The 12,624-nt window shown below is 33.6% G+C and overlaps 1 protein-coding gene and 1 non-coding gene across 2 annotated transcripts; both read left to right on the top strand.

The window, feature by feature from the left end:
• The first annotated feature begins 4,611 nt into the window (after window positions 1-4,611).
• LOC129260542 (sericin-2-like) lies at window positions 4,612-7,703 on the top strand. The gene is made up of 3 exons (XM_054898510.2): window positions 4,612-4,818; window positions 5,362-5,767; window positions 6,395-7,703. The coding sequence occupies exons 1-3, from the start codon at window positions 4,612-4,614 to the stop codon at window positions 6,682-6,684; spliced, it is 903 nt and encodes a 300-aa protein (XP_054754485.2). The 3' UTR covers window positions 6,685-7,703.
• A 3,360-nt stretch (window positions 7,704-11,063) lies between these two features.
• Window positions 11,064-11,137, top strand: TRNAN-GUU (transfer RNA asparagine (anticodon GUU)). Its single transcript has one exon. It is a non-coding gene; the product is annotated as a tRNA-Asn (tRNA).
• Window positions 11,138-12,624: the final 1,487 nt, after the last annotated feature.

The following is a 12,624-nucleotide window of genomic DNA, read 5'->3' as shown; positions in this document are numbered from 1 at the left end:
AGAATAATTACAAATAAAGAATTGAAGAAGCCAGATAAGAGATTGCCGGAGAAAATGTTAAATGTATTGTGATGTTCAGTTTATTATGACATGTGTGATGAATTATGAATAAATCCCTCGTTTAGAGGTACAAAAAAAAAAAAAAAAATTATTTAGAATGTTTGGTCATTTGCAGAAATAAAATAAAATCAATCAATCAATCAATCAATTTGTTTAAATGTAAACTGTGTATACCTAAATTCCATGTATAGAATGACGTCAAAAGAACAATTCCATTGAACGATTGATCAGGGAGAAAAACACGTTTTTTTTTCGGTGTATTCTCACGTTTGAATAAAATTGGTTATATAAGGTTGCTGTGATCATTAAAGATGTCTTGAGATTTTATGTTGCGCTGTTTTTCTCCTTATTTTAAAACCCCTTTCATCATTTGCATTCTGTGTCAATCATATGCGTTTACTTGATGGTGAAATGATTGATAACTACCGATGTATATACTACGACAAAGGAATTCATTTCTCCAATTCACTATTCAACATTGAGATTCCACTTTATAAGCATTAGGCTGTATGTGTATATCGTTTCTTGAATATACTTTTATACTTCGATGAGTTCCATATTCTTGTTTATATTTTTGTAAACCTGCATGGGTGCATTTTCTTCTGCGCCTCGAAGCATTTGTGAACACATGTAGTTTCCATGGCAACAAGGAGGAAAGAAACCATCGGATTTCTGTCAAATGGAAATAATTAAGTTAAATTCTGAGTAATATCTAATTTTATTTCGGCGGCCGAGCACGCCAGAATTATTGCGCGAGCACACGCGATCAAGAGTTTATGTTCCCCTAAGGATACACGGTCTTGAAGGCCTCAAATATTATGCATACAGTATATTAATGTATAAAGGGAGAAAGGAATTCATGTTCAAATGCAGAATAGCAATAGAGCTTATAATTGAGTGGCAGATTTGAAGGGAAAAAACTGTTGCAAATGTTATAGCTTCATATTTTACTCTTCGTTTTAATTTCTATTTGATCTGTATATAAAACTATTTTTTGTGAAATTTTCGGGAAAAATTATTTTGATATGCAGCAAAGACGTAATTACTTACCAAAAGTATGAAAAACCTCTTAAAATGCTTGGCCAAAAATAAACAATATTTTGAAATTCTCTGAAGGTGCAATTTTGTACCTTTCTGATCTTCGATCACCTTTATAGGTGTAATTTTTGTATCTTTCTGACCAGAAATTTGCAAAATTGCACCTGTTAAAATTGATCACAATGTTATTAAGCTCTCTTAGTATACCAATGGTGTAAAATCCTTCAAATTATTGAGAAAAATAATTATTAGAATCTTCTTAAATTGGTGCACATGCTAAAGCACTTCTTTCAAATGGATGGTTTTATGTGAATGATATGAATTGTCGTGTTTGACACATTTTTTCTTTCTCATTGTATGAGCGATGGAATTAGAAAAGAGATGCGTAGATCGTCACGAAGAACGCTTTAAAAATCCGTCTATCTTTTTAACCCCTAAGAATGAATAGATGGAAACGACGTGTTAGAATTACCAATGGTCTATGTAGCAAAGAACAGATACAATAACAATCTACAATTCATAACGTCTACAGGGCAATATAGGTCTGTAATATTAGGTGACATAATCATGGCAATATGAAGGTTAATATATCTAAAGCATGTTCTATATTCATCTTCACATACTTCGTCTAGATTACCCGAAAATTGCCGTATTTTGTTTAAACGAAATTGCTTAATGTATATGTTTTTATTGAAATAAATCATCAAAAATAACAATATCAACTAAGGATCAACATGAAATTTTGTATGATGATTTTAACTTTATTGCATGTTTTCGTAAACGTATACCGTATGGATAAAATTACGAAAGGAAATATATCACTATGTTTCATAAATGGTACATGAATGTATTGAACAAGCCAACTTTCTATACTCACATTTAGTTATTCGGCATTTTCTTTCTTCTTTTCTTAACTGCTAAATTTCCGATGCATGCATGGCATAAATAAAAAAAAAAGAAATTACTCTGGTGAGCCAAAGTAAACATCAAATACTAAATTTAATTTTAGATACATACGTTGGAATTAATAACAATCCCCAAAAATGTTTATATCAACAATTCACACATTTACACTCTTAAAATAGTTGGGCAAAAAACGCCCAACTTTTAACCAACCATGCATGGCAACATACTGTCCACACAACTATTGGTTAAAATATGTCCAAATCGGGACATAAAAACTAACAATTGGGTAATAAATTTGCTCAATTTTATAATAATTGCCCAGAAAAAATATTTTTTTACCAACATACATCACCCAAAACAGTGGACAGTATGTTGCCCAACATTTCAAGTGTTTACAGATTAATTAAATTGAAAATAACATAACGCTTAAAAGGGAGAGTAAATAGAACACAATAGAATATAACCAAATATCATAAAACCAATAACGGTTTTCTAAGTCATCAAATACATAGAAAATATTTTCAAACTATATATGATAAATCTGCACAAAATTTCAAAATTCAAATGAAAACTGATTTACTTGTATTATATGGTGTCCATATTAGTTCTGATATACTATTTTTATTTATTTATTTATTTTTATTCTTTTTTTTTGGGGGGGGGGGTTGTTTCATAAAGTTGTTTCTTATAATGAATTTTGCCTCTTAAATAATCCATACATCTCATAAAAACGGGCAAAATCGTGTAATAAATTGATAAACATTCAGTCATTAAAAAAGAAAAGAAATGGTAAAAGGAATAAAATGAAGTCACGCGCATAACAAAAAATCAACACAAAATATCCTCTTTTCCCCTTCTTCATATTATTCATTTGCATAATATTGGATGCATCTATGAACGGAGCGTGTTAATGCATACATAAGCTCTTTTGGTAAAGATGAAGTTTCGCTGCTTGGTAAAAAAAAGTAGTATCCCTCCTATTCTCCTCGAGTCGCTCTCCCTGCTCCAGCCCGATAGTTAATGAGAGAAACCGTCGCATGAGCACGCGCCTCTTTCATTTCTTCCATCAAGCCTGTATTGTCGAAGATATACATTCCCAGTGACATACAAACAATGGGCAATAACTTAACTCGTTTTGACAGTTTTCTCTCGTTTTAGTTACATTTTCTCCCTCCCCCTTTCCCCATGCTCTCTGCTATCTCTGTCTCCGTCTCTGTGTCTCATTCTTTTATATATGTTCCAAGACCTGACTTTTTATCACTCCTGTTCATTGACTTTTATGTACAATTATTTCTCAGTAACAATTAGGAATATGTCATCGACTAAGTAACTTTATCAGTGCTTGAAATGTAAGCTAATTAATATGACACTGTATTAGACCTTATCCCGATGTCAGCGCGCGTCTTTTAGGCCAGAAAATTGCTCTTAATTTGAAAAATAGTATGAATAAAATACGATTCTCCGTCAGATGATAGATCGATCTACAACTACAAATGTAATTCTTGGGATGTAATAACTACGACTAGATTTTATTTTAAAAATTCATACTGTTAATACATGTAATGTATTTTGTTTCACGAAAGAGGGTAATTATACGAAAGAATGTAATTATCAGAATAATGTTCGAAAATAATAATTAAATTGATGCATTGCTTATATTGTTCTGAAGGGTATTATGATAAATGTTTGAATACATATATGGTAGTAGGCCTTCAAAATACCATTCATCCAAAGTGAATTCGGATCACATCAGAATCAGTTCTAATTATTCTTGAATGGTATATTTAAGGAGCTGAATTGGTATTGTAAAACGGGCATATGATTAAGTAAGATTAATTGAAATTTATGGAATACAGAGAAAAGAAAAAAGAAAATTATCTTATTAAAATACGAAGCTTCTTGAAAATATAAACATTATGGGTTTGGGGGATAAAAGTCAAATCTTCGCAATTTTCAAATTAAGTAGGTAGTCATCATTGAGAGAAGGACAAGGGAAAGAAAGACCAGTTCTAGGATTACGACCCCCTTTCAATTTTTCTAACTAGACCAGGAAAAAAATCATATTGAATATGGATCACTCTCCCTAAATGAAGTACAGATGTCACAATCATATCATTATCACTATCAAACTGACCACGAATGAAATATTTTTATTTATTAGTAGTGTAATGGAAGCAACTGTTTTATTCTATAAGATTTCAATTTTCAGGATAATATCCGAAGCCAGAAACCCAACAAAATCTTGTATACTTTCAACCAAAGTTAATCAAATGAAATTTCATACACCAACAACATCATCAGCACTGCGACTCTAACACAGCAACCACCATGGTTACCATCATTATCATAATCAACTTAATAGTACCCGTCAAATCATCATCATCATCATCATCACCACCACCACCACCACCACCACCATCATCATCACCATCATCATCATCATTATCATCATCATCATCATCATGTTCATCATCATCATCGTCAATGCCAATATAATTTTCATCATCACTCCACCCCATCGGTAAATTTGTAGAAAATATTATTGTAACTACAAAACAAAATCAACATCTTGTGCAATTTTTTTTATATTTGTCTTTTTTAGCAGGTATGCCATACATGCACCGAATACTGCACGAGGGATCAACCTCCTCTAACGGCCTACATGAGAAGAGAAAACAGCGTCGCATCAGGACTACGTTTACCAGCGCACAACTTAAAGAACTCGAGAAAGCCTTTCAAGAAACCCATTATCCTGATATCTATAAACGAGAAGAATTAGCACTAAAGACTGATCTAACAGAAGCCAGAGTTCAGGTATATTCTTGATACTCACACCTCTACTATAACTAAATCAGTAGTATTAAAAACATGACAACCCCCAACAACAACAACAACAACACCAACAACAACAACACCAACAACAACAACAAAACTACTACTACTAATACTACTACTACTACTACTACTACTACTACTACTACTACTACTACTACTACTACTACTACTACTACTACTACTTCTACTTCTACTACTATATACTTATACTACTATACTTCTACTACTACTACTACTTCTATTAAACTGCTACTATTATTTTAATACTACCTATAAGTTTACGCGGACTGCAACCACGGCTGATGACGACGATTATTACTGATTACAACCTTTAATATCTAATTTTAATATCTCTTGCATATAAGACTGATATAATTTTGCTACATCCGCCACATTTTATCTAGATATGGCCTAATAATGATTTTATCCTTAAAATAATCATCCCATCAGTTCAATTTCTTTAATATGCATTTCATCTGTTCTTATTGTATAAAATAATTGTAATTTTCCCATTATTTCCAGGTATGGTTTCAAAACAGGAGAGCAAAATTTAGGAAAACAGAACGCGCCAATGCTGCAGCATCTTCGAACAACAATAACAACAACAACAGCACAAGTAACAATAACAATACAACCACAAGCAGCAACAACAGTAGCAGCAACACCAGCAACACCAACAACACAAATAGTAGCAACAGCCCCGCAAGTGGGACAACTACCGGAAGTACACTGACCAATGGTACGACAGGGTCAACTGGTCAACAACATGGGAGTGTTGGTCAATTATCTCAGACCAGTGGTCAAGCAAAGTCAAGTGGAGGAGCGGTGTCTCCAGTGAAGAAGAAATCTTTGAAGGCCGAAGATTTGTCCCCTGTAGCGCCCACTACCGTTGGAACTATGACCAGTGTTAGTTCGTCTGCTTCATCGGGTAATTATCACTCCCATCCAAAATACTCACCGAATTCATTTGCATTTCGTCTAAATAAAAAAAAATCTAAGGCCTATAATTTCGACAAGCCTTTAGAAACTCTTTTAAAGCACATTATTTTTAGTCATCCAATATATTTATTTCCCCGTTTACTTCATAATGGATTAACTTTTGCGTTAACTTTTGCGTTAATGTATCATTATTTCTATTGTACGTAATTTATTTTTTTATAATTATTGATATCATTCATTATCAGTCATGTGATGCTAATTTCTGTTTTAACAATTGAATTCATTTCATTCAGTTGAATTTAATTTGTTTATCGTCAAAATAAATATGCTGTGCCGTCTCTTTCCTTTCCAAACTTTGATTAAAATTTATCTACAAAAAATTAATGAGTGAACAACGTAATCTTCAACCAGTAATATAGCACAAACATTAAAAGAAGAATAATAATTTGTTATTATATTTTCAGGAATAAAAACACACAAACAGACAACGTATGTGAAGCTATTCATGTTCACACGTCTCCGTCTCATCATTTTCTTTAAAGGCAGCGCATTGCTAAAATCTAATTGTGAGAATTATATTTGAATAATTTCCATTTCGCATTTATTTTCCTCACAGTTACCCATTCCTCATCAACCAACTCGTCTGTATCAAGTCATTCATCTCAGCATCCGTCATCACACTCCCATTCAACGTCGCATCCACAGCTAACTGGCGGTGGATCGTGGGCGGCATCCAATTCCGCCTCGGCCGCCACTCATCCCGCTCTACATAGCCCCTACTCCACTATATTCCCCTCGGCATCAGCGCTGCAACATGCCGCCACTGCCCCGGTGGGACACGGCCAACTGAAGACCTCGCACGCTAAAGCCACCTCACACTCGAGTCTTTTCTCGTTGAACTATTAATTTCATGACGAGGTAGTTTTTTGTTTGTTTATATGTGCTATTTTCTCACTTCTTTTATACCAGAATTCGGATATTGGCTAGTGTCTCGCGATATTATCTGACTATGGTGATCTTATTGCGCAATTGCATTTACTGTCTTACTAAATGTCTGTAACATTTAGTATGATATATTGCTTTTACTTCTTGGTGGAATTTTAAGGACCGTGCATAACATAAAGAGTATAAGTTAATATTGTTTTATCTATCAAATCTTGAATTAATATTGCTGAAGTGATTATTGAAGTTTTATATTGTTGAAGTAAAGAGGTAGCGATGCACAAGATATACAATACGCGCAAAAATATAACGGGAAGATGAACAGATAGAATCACATGACACCAAAATAATATTCATAATAATGTTTATCTTCTTCGGAAAACGATGAATGCTTAACTGGGACGACATAACATCCGTGAAGACATGCTTACTTTGTTGTTTTCTAACATTAATATGTTTATTTGCTTCGAGATAATTACACTCTAAAACCACCAATTCAAAGAGGATGGAGTGCACGTAATAGCAATTTTATCTTTCACAGTTTATATTAATTTAAATGACTGATAAGATAATCGTATTTTTTACACAAAACTTTCGATTCTTACAGACAGAAATATTAAATGCCCGTCTGAATTATTTGCATTTGATTAGATTGATTTTGGAGGGTAGTTTAGTATATTTGCCTTATTGCAATGAAATCTGTTATCAGGTCTTTTACAAAGAAACTGAAAGTTCATCTGACCCGGTTTCTTGCAAAGTCCCTTTCTTTAACTATTCATAATTCGTACATTATGACACCAAATATGCCAAAGGAAACTCATTAATTTTGTGAAACTGTCTTTATTCTGTATATTTCTGAACGTTTATAGAGTTTGATAATACACCTTTATGTATAAGTAGTCTATAATTCTTTGTGACATCTTTATTGTATTTTGCAGGGTTTAGTGCTATAAAGCCTGATGTTGTTATAAATTGTATATACTTATTTACAAATTGAAGAAAATGATGTTATTATTTCTCGTTCTTCTATGAACTAATTTTCGCATTTATCTCATGACAACTTTATCTTAAATGAAAAGTATTTTCCAGGCGATGCCGGGAAAGGTGCAATATAATGTTTTGTTGGATTACTTTAATTACTTTGATGATTTGGAGTTATGTGCAATGTAGCATCCGATGTGATGATTGCTTTTTATCTATTATCATGAAATTTCCTTTTTGCTGCAAATGGGAAAACCTTGATTATAATGAGCTCCGAGTGTTGTATACCCTCAATAGCTACAAGTATCATATTAATAGTAAGACTCATGTCATTAAGCCTGTGTGTTTTAGCATGTTATCAGAGGCCCCCCAAAATGAGGGGGCCTGACATGGCGTATGGGGCAAATTCTCTTAATAGTTTGGTCTTTTTAATTAAAAAATAATTTTATGAGAGTAGATTTTGACATAATTTATGTTTCAGGGAATATTTGAGTGTTTTACCATTTTTCTTTTCATTTTTCTTCTTTTCTCCTTATTTCTTGGTCGTGAAACCTTATTCTTATTCATTTATTTATTCTATTTTTATCTTTATGTTATCCATTTATTTATTTATTTATATATATATATATATATATATATATTTTTTTTTTTTTGGGGGGGGGGGGGGTCGTCAATGGCCCCAAGTGCTCTATTTATACGCCAGTGTATGTAATGGGATGCTGCATAATTATACCTTTCCTTGAGCTGGCCTTTCTGAAAGTTAGGAACGGGTTTAGTAATGATCAGTTCGATCAAATTGATTATGTTCATTGAAATTCATATCAATTTACCTCCTTAAGGATTTTACTACGTTATTTTAAAATAAACCCTATACACAATGTCAATTTATTCGCATTTCACTCAATTTCTTATTTAAATGTACAAATAATTCCTTTAGGCCTAATATAATTTTCATTAAACATTTATTTGTTAAGGAATACATCTGAATTTGGCCAGAAGGATTATATTAGACCTACGTTAGAGACTTACTCGGCAACACATTTATCATAATATGTCTGAAGTGCACAATAACTTGGTTTACTTCTGCACTTAGTTATACATGTTTGTACAGTGTATGCATGTAAATAATATTCATGACTCATCTTGTATACTATGTTCTGATTTGTGCCAAAATTAAAGGAAAAACAAGAAAATACATATTTCCAATACCCTGACTGTTTTTTATTATTATTATTTTGGTAGTTTTTCCCTCATTACAAGAAAGAGGTGTGTTAGTATAAACAAGGAATATTAAAACAGTTGCCGAATTCAGACACGGTTTATATTGAAAGAAAGTTGGCATAATATTTCATAAGCTGCAGGATATGAAAACATTTGTTTAAACGTCGCGCGTTTTCACTCTCTTATTGTATTAAAGAGAATACGTATGATGCATGGTAAAGCATAATGTTTAAAGAATTTGATTTTATGAATTAATTTGATCGCTGTTAGATTGAACTTTTTATTAAAAAATATTTGTCAGAAGTTTAGACTAAAGAAATAATTGAAATATCTATAAATATATAAAGGGGTTTGGCACCTTTAATGTTGATTAATATGCAAAGGAAAGAAAGAAGAAAAATGCCTCTACGAAACAATTAAGCGCTAACATCTACACACATAATGTCACACCACAATTTGGTTATAGGTGATAAACCCATTGTATTGACCAAAAATGACATTTCAATATTATTGAAATTAATGAACTTGGGAAATTACATGATTTTTTTCAAATGATCTATTTTACGAAAATATTTGAACGTCCAAATCTAAATTTCCTATCACCCGAGACATAGTTCATTTCAGAAGTGGATCTATAATCTTTATATCGAACGAAATATAAAAAGGGCAGCTGAAAGCCGAAGTAGAATAACTGCTTTGCAAGTAAAAGTTGTTGGATAAAACATGGAGTAGGTCCATGGAAAAAATAAGGAGCGAAACGGTTCATCCAAACATCTCCCTTTCAGGTTTAGTATTTCAACGTGTATCCACGAGCCGGACAGAGTTCGATGTTCATTTCATATCATGTTATAATGGCCTATGACAGCAAAACCTATCCTTCCATCATTTCTTCTCTAAAGTCTTTGTGTAACAAAATATAAATTACACGACGAGGGAAATCCTTGGTGTAATCACGCGAAAAATATGCCTCAGTAAAGTTTGTTCAACGATCGGAGGAAAGAGACAGAGGAAAGGAAAAAGAAAAGAAAACACTTGATACGGAGCCAAGCTGGTTGAACAACATAACCGACACTTGTAAATATAAGACGGGACAAATAATAAGAGAAGGTAAAAGAGGAGAAAAGAAAGAGGAAAGAGAATGTTAAGATGACGAGGATGAAGAGAAAAAGAGGGAACTGAATATTCTACGCACGACCTGCTTGCGAAGGTAGGAGCTTTAATAGCTCGGTGAAGATGCGAAGCGCGGGAAACCGGCCTGTCACAAATTTGATTATCGTCTGCCGGAGCAGGCATAGGCGCGTTTTTCCTTTCTCCCGTTGACCTATTGTCAGCGAGATTTGCCTTTCGAGTTGGTCACACACTTGAATCGACGCCGACTTGAAAGCTTTTTACCTTCCTTATATCAACCACATTACCAGTTTTCCACCTTCAACTTTCTCCCTTCATCTCCCTTTTGTTATTCGTTGGTCTCCTCTTTCTCATTTTTTTCGCTCCCTATAATCATGATGACCATTAAAGTACAGGTTAGCATGGTTAGTTACATAAAACTAGCTACCTTTTATCTTGAAATGATATTAAAACAGTGTATTTACATTGTATACATATAACAGCAACAGCATCAGAAGCAAAGTAAAAATGAATAGAGAAATAAAAGGAAAACAAAAGGAATATTTTTCCTATTTCCAACCGATGTTTAGTCTGTATTTTGTTTTGGGTGTTGGTCTGTGGCCCAATTAACCTCAATGGACAAAGCATTGAAGATTACATTGTAGTTACCTTAATGGAAATGAAACGGGGAACGGAGCCCTCGTTTATCATGAACTCTCCTTGTTATGTGCTGTGATATCAGAATAAGCTAAATTCACTAATCTGCACAAGTTAATTTCAAAACATAAAAATTCCAAATGAAGGGTCAATTAACGTCTTTTTTTAGCTTACTGGATTCATGTGACCCAAATGAACCAACATGAAACAGGAAAATGCTAATTTTGTATTATGCCGATGTGAGTCAAAGAGCCTTTCTGCATTTTTTTTGGCACATGAGGGAAAAGAATAAGGACATTGTGGGTGCTTCATATACTGTCGTGCTTAAAGTCACTCGTAACTTTTGAATAGTTATGAAACACCCAACAGCTATAACCGTCTCTGTGGCGCAATCGGTTAGCGCGTTCGGCTGTTAACCGAAAGGTTGGTGGTTCAAGCCCACCCAGGGACGGAATGTTTTGCTTGAACAAAATTTTGAGATTCAAGGTAATGTTTCAATTCCGGATTTCGTATTCCTGTCTTCATTCAGATTACAAATGATAAGTAAAAACAGTAGACACTCGTTTTAAGCTCAACTCTTCTATAAGGAGTAATCCGATTTCGTGGATCCAAAATGCAAATTGGTTCATAATTTTTAAAGAATACGGGCGTTGTCTCATTACTCCATCCCCGTTTTCTTCCCGATCTCATCCTTCATTTTTTCATTACTTATTTTTGTCATCCTCTTACACTGTTATTTCACTCTTCTCTCCATCTCACTCCATTCCATTACCCCCCATCACTCTCACTCCCTCTCTTTCTCACCCCTTCCTACCACCGTCTGTCCATCTCTCTCTCTGTCTTTCTTTTATAAACACACACACAATCTCTCTTTCTTTATCTCTCCCTCTCTCTCTATCTATCTTCCTCATCCCTCATCTCTCTTGGCTCAATCGTTCTTCTCAATGGTCTTTTATTGTGTATGTAAACACCCATTGAAGTGGCTTTTAAGAGAAGGTGTTTACTGCTCTTAGAGCATGCCTTGCCTCTCTTGTATTCCAAGTAGCAAGGGAAGTACATGTGCGCAAATGGGAAGCAAAGTCTTCATGGTTTCCAGTCAACACGACAGATAAGTGATATGCCTCTCCAAAAGAGAAAACATAAATCACTCTTCTGACTGCTGAAAGGGCAGTTTTCTTTTACATTTAATACACCGCGATTAATATTCATTTCATACAAACGAGTTGTAATTCCATGTAAGAAAATAATTCAATGTATATAATACATGAATGAATTAAAAATGAATAAATGAATTTATAAATCAATTAATAAATAAATAGATAAATGAAAAAAATTAATACTGAATAAATAGGTAGTTCAATGGATTTACCCACTAGCGTACCTAAGGGGGGCAGGGGGCAGACTGCCCCCCTGACGAGTCACAACTAATGCAGGGGACGTACCCTGCACCCCTGACGAGTAATGTAATGTAAAAATGCAATGAAAACAGACGTGTGCCCCCTCTTTTGAATTTGAAGACTTTTTTTAAATTTTTTTTTTTTGCTTGTCAATTTTTTTTCTGGTACGAAATCCTTTGTTTGTGGTTGAAGATTTTTTTTTTTTTTTTTGGTTGTCACATTTTTTCGCGGACGAAATATCCTCCAAAATTTGCCCCCCTTTTGGAAAATCCTGGGTACGCCGCTGGATTTACCAAAAAATGGGTGAAACATCGATACGTACGAATTGCAACATTTATAATGACAATGCTGATAATGATAGAGCTTTTTAATCACTAATTGTTAAAAAAACACATTATGCATACGTTTGTCTATTAATTGTACTGTCTGTATGTTCATTAATCTATATTAGTGTGTTATTACCATCAATTTCTTCCGACTTTTTCAACTAATTTAATTCACCCATCCATTGATTTTATCATCATTCATCAAGGGGGGGGGG

Source organism: Lytechinus pictus, unplaced genomic scaffold, assembly GCF_037042905.1.
Source record: "Lytechinus pictus isolate F3 Inbred unplaced genomic scaffold, Lp3.0 scaffold_19, whole genome shotgun sequence".
Taxonomy (NCBI): Eukaryota; Metazoa; Echinodermata; class Echinoidea; order Temnopleuroida; family Toxopneustidae; genus Lytechinus; species Lytechinus pictus.
Note: the sequence above shows the minus strand (reverse complement) of the source record. Positions and strands in the feature narration are given on the sequence as shown.

What these genes read in the sequence shown, in the direction of transcription:
- LOC129260542 (XM_054898510.2), top strand. Translation starts at nt 4,612, where the DNA reads ATGCCATACATGCACCGAATACTGCACGAGGGATCAACCTCCTCTAAC. An exon ending in TAACAGAAGCCAGAGTTCAG is followed by an intron (nt 4,819 to 5,361) that starts GTATATTCTTGA and finishes CATTATTTCCAG; the next exon opens with GTATGGTTTCAAAACAGGAG. An exon ending in TAGTTCGTCTGCTTCATCGG is followed by an intron (nt 5,768 to 6,394) that starts GTAATTATCACT and finishes TTTTCCTCACAG; the next exon opens with TTACCCATTCCTCATCAACC.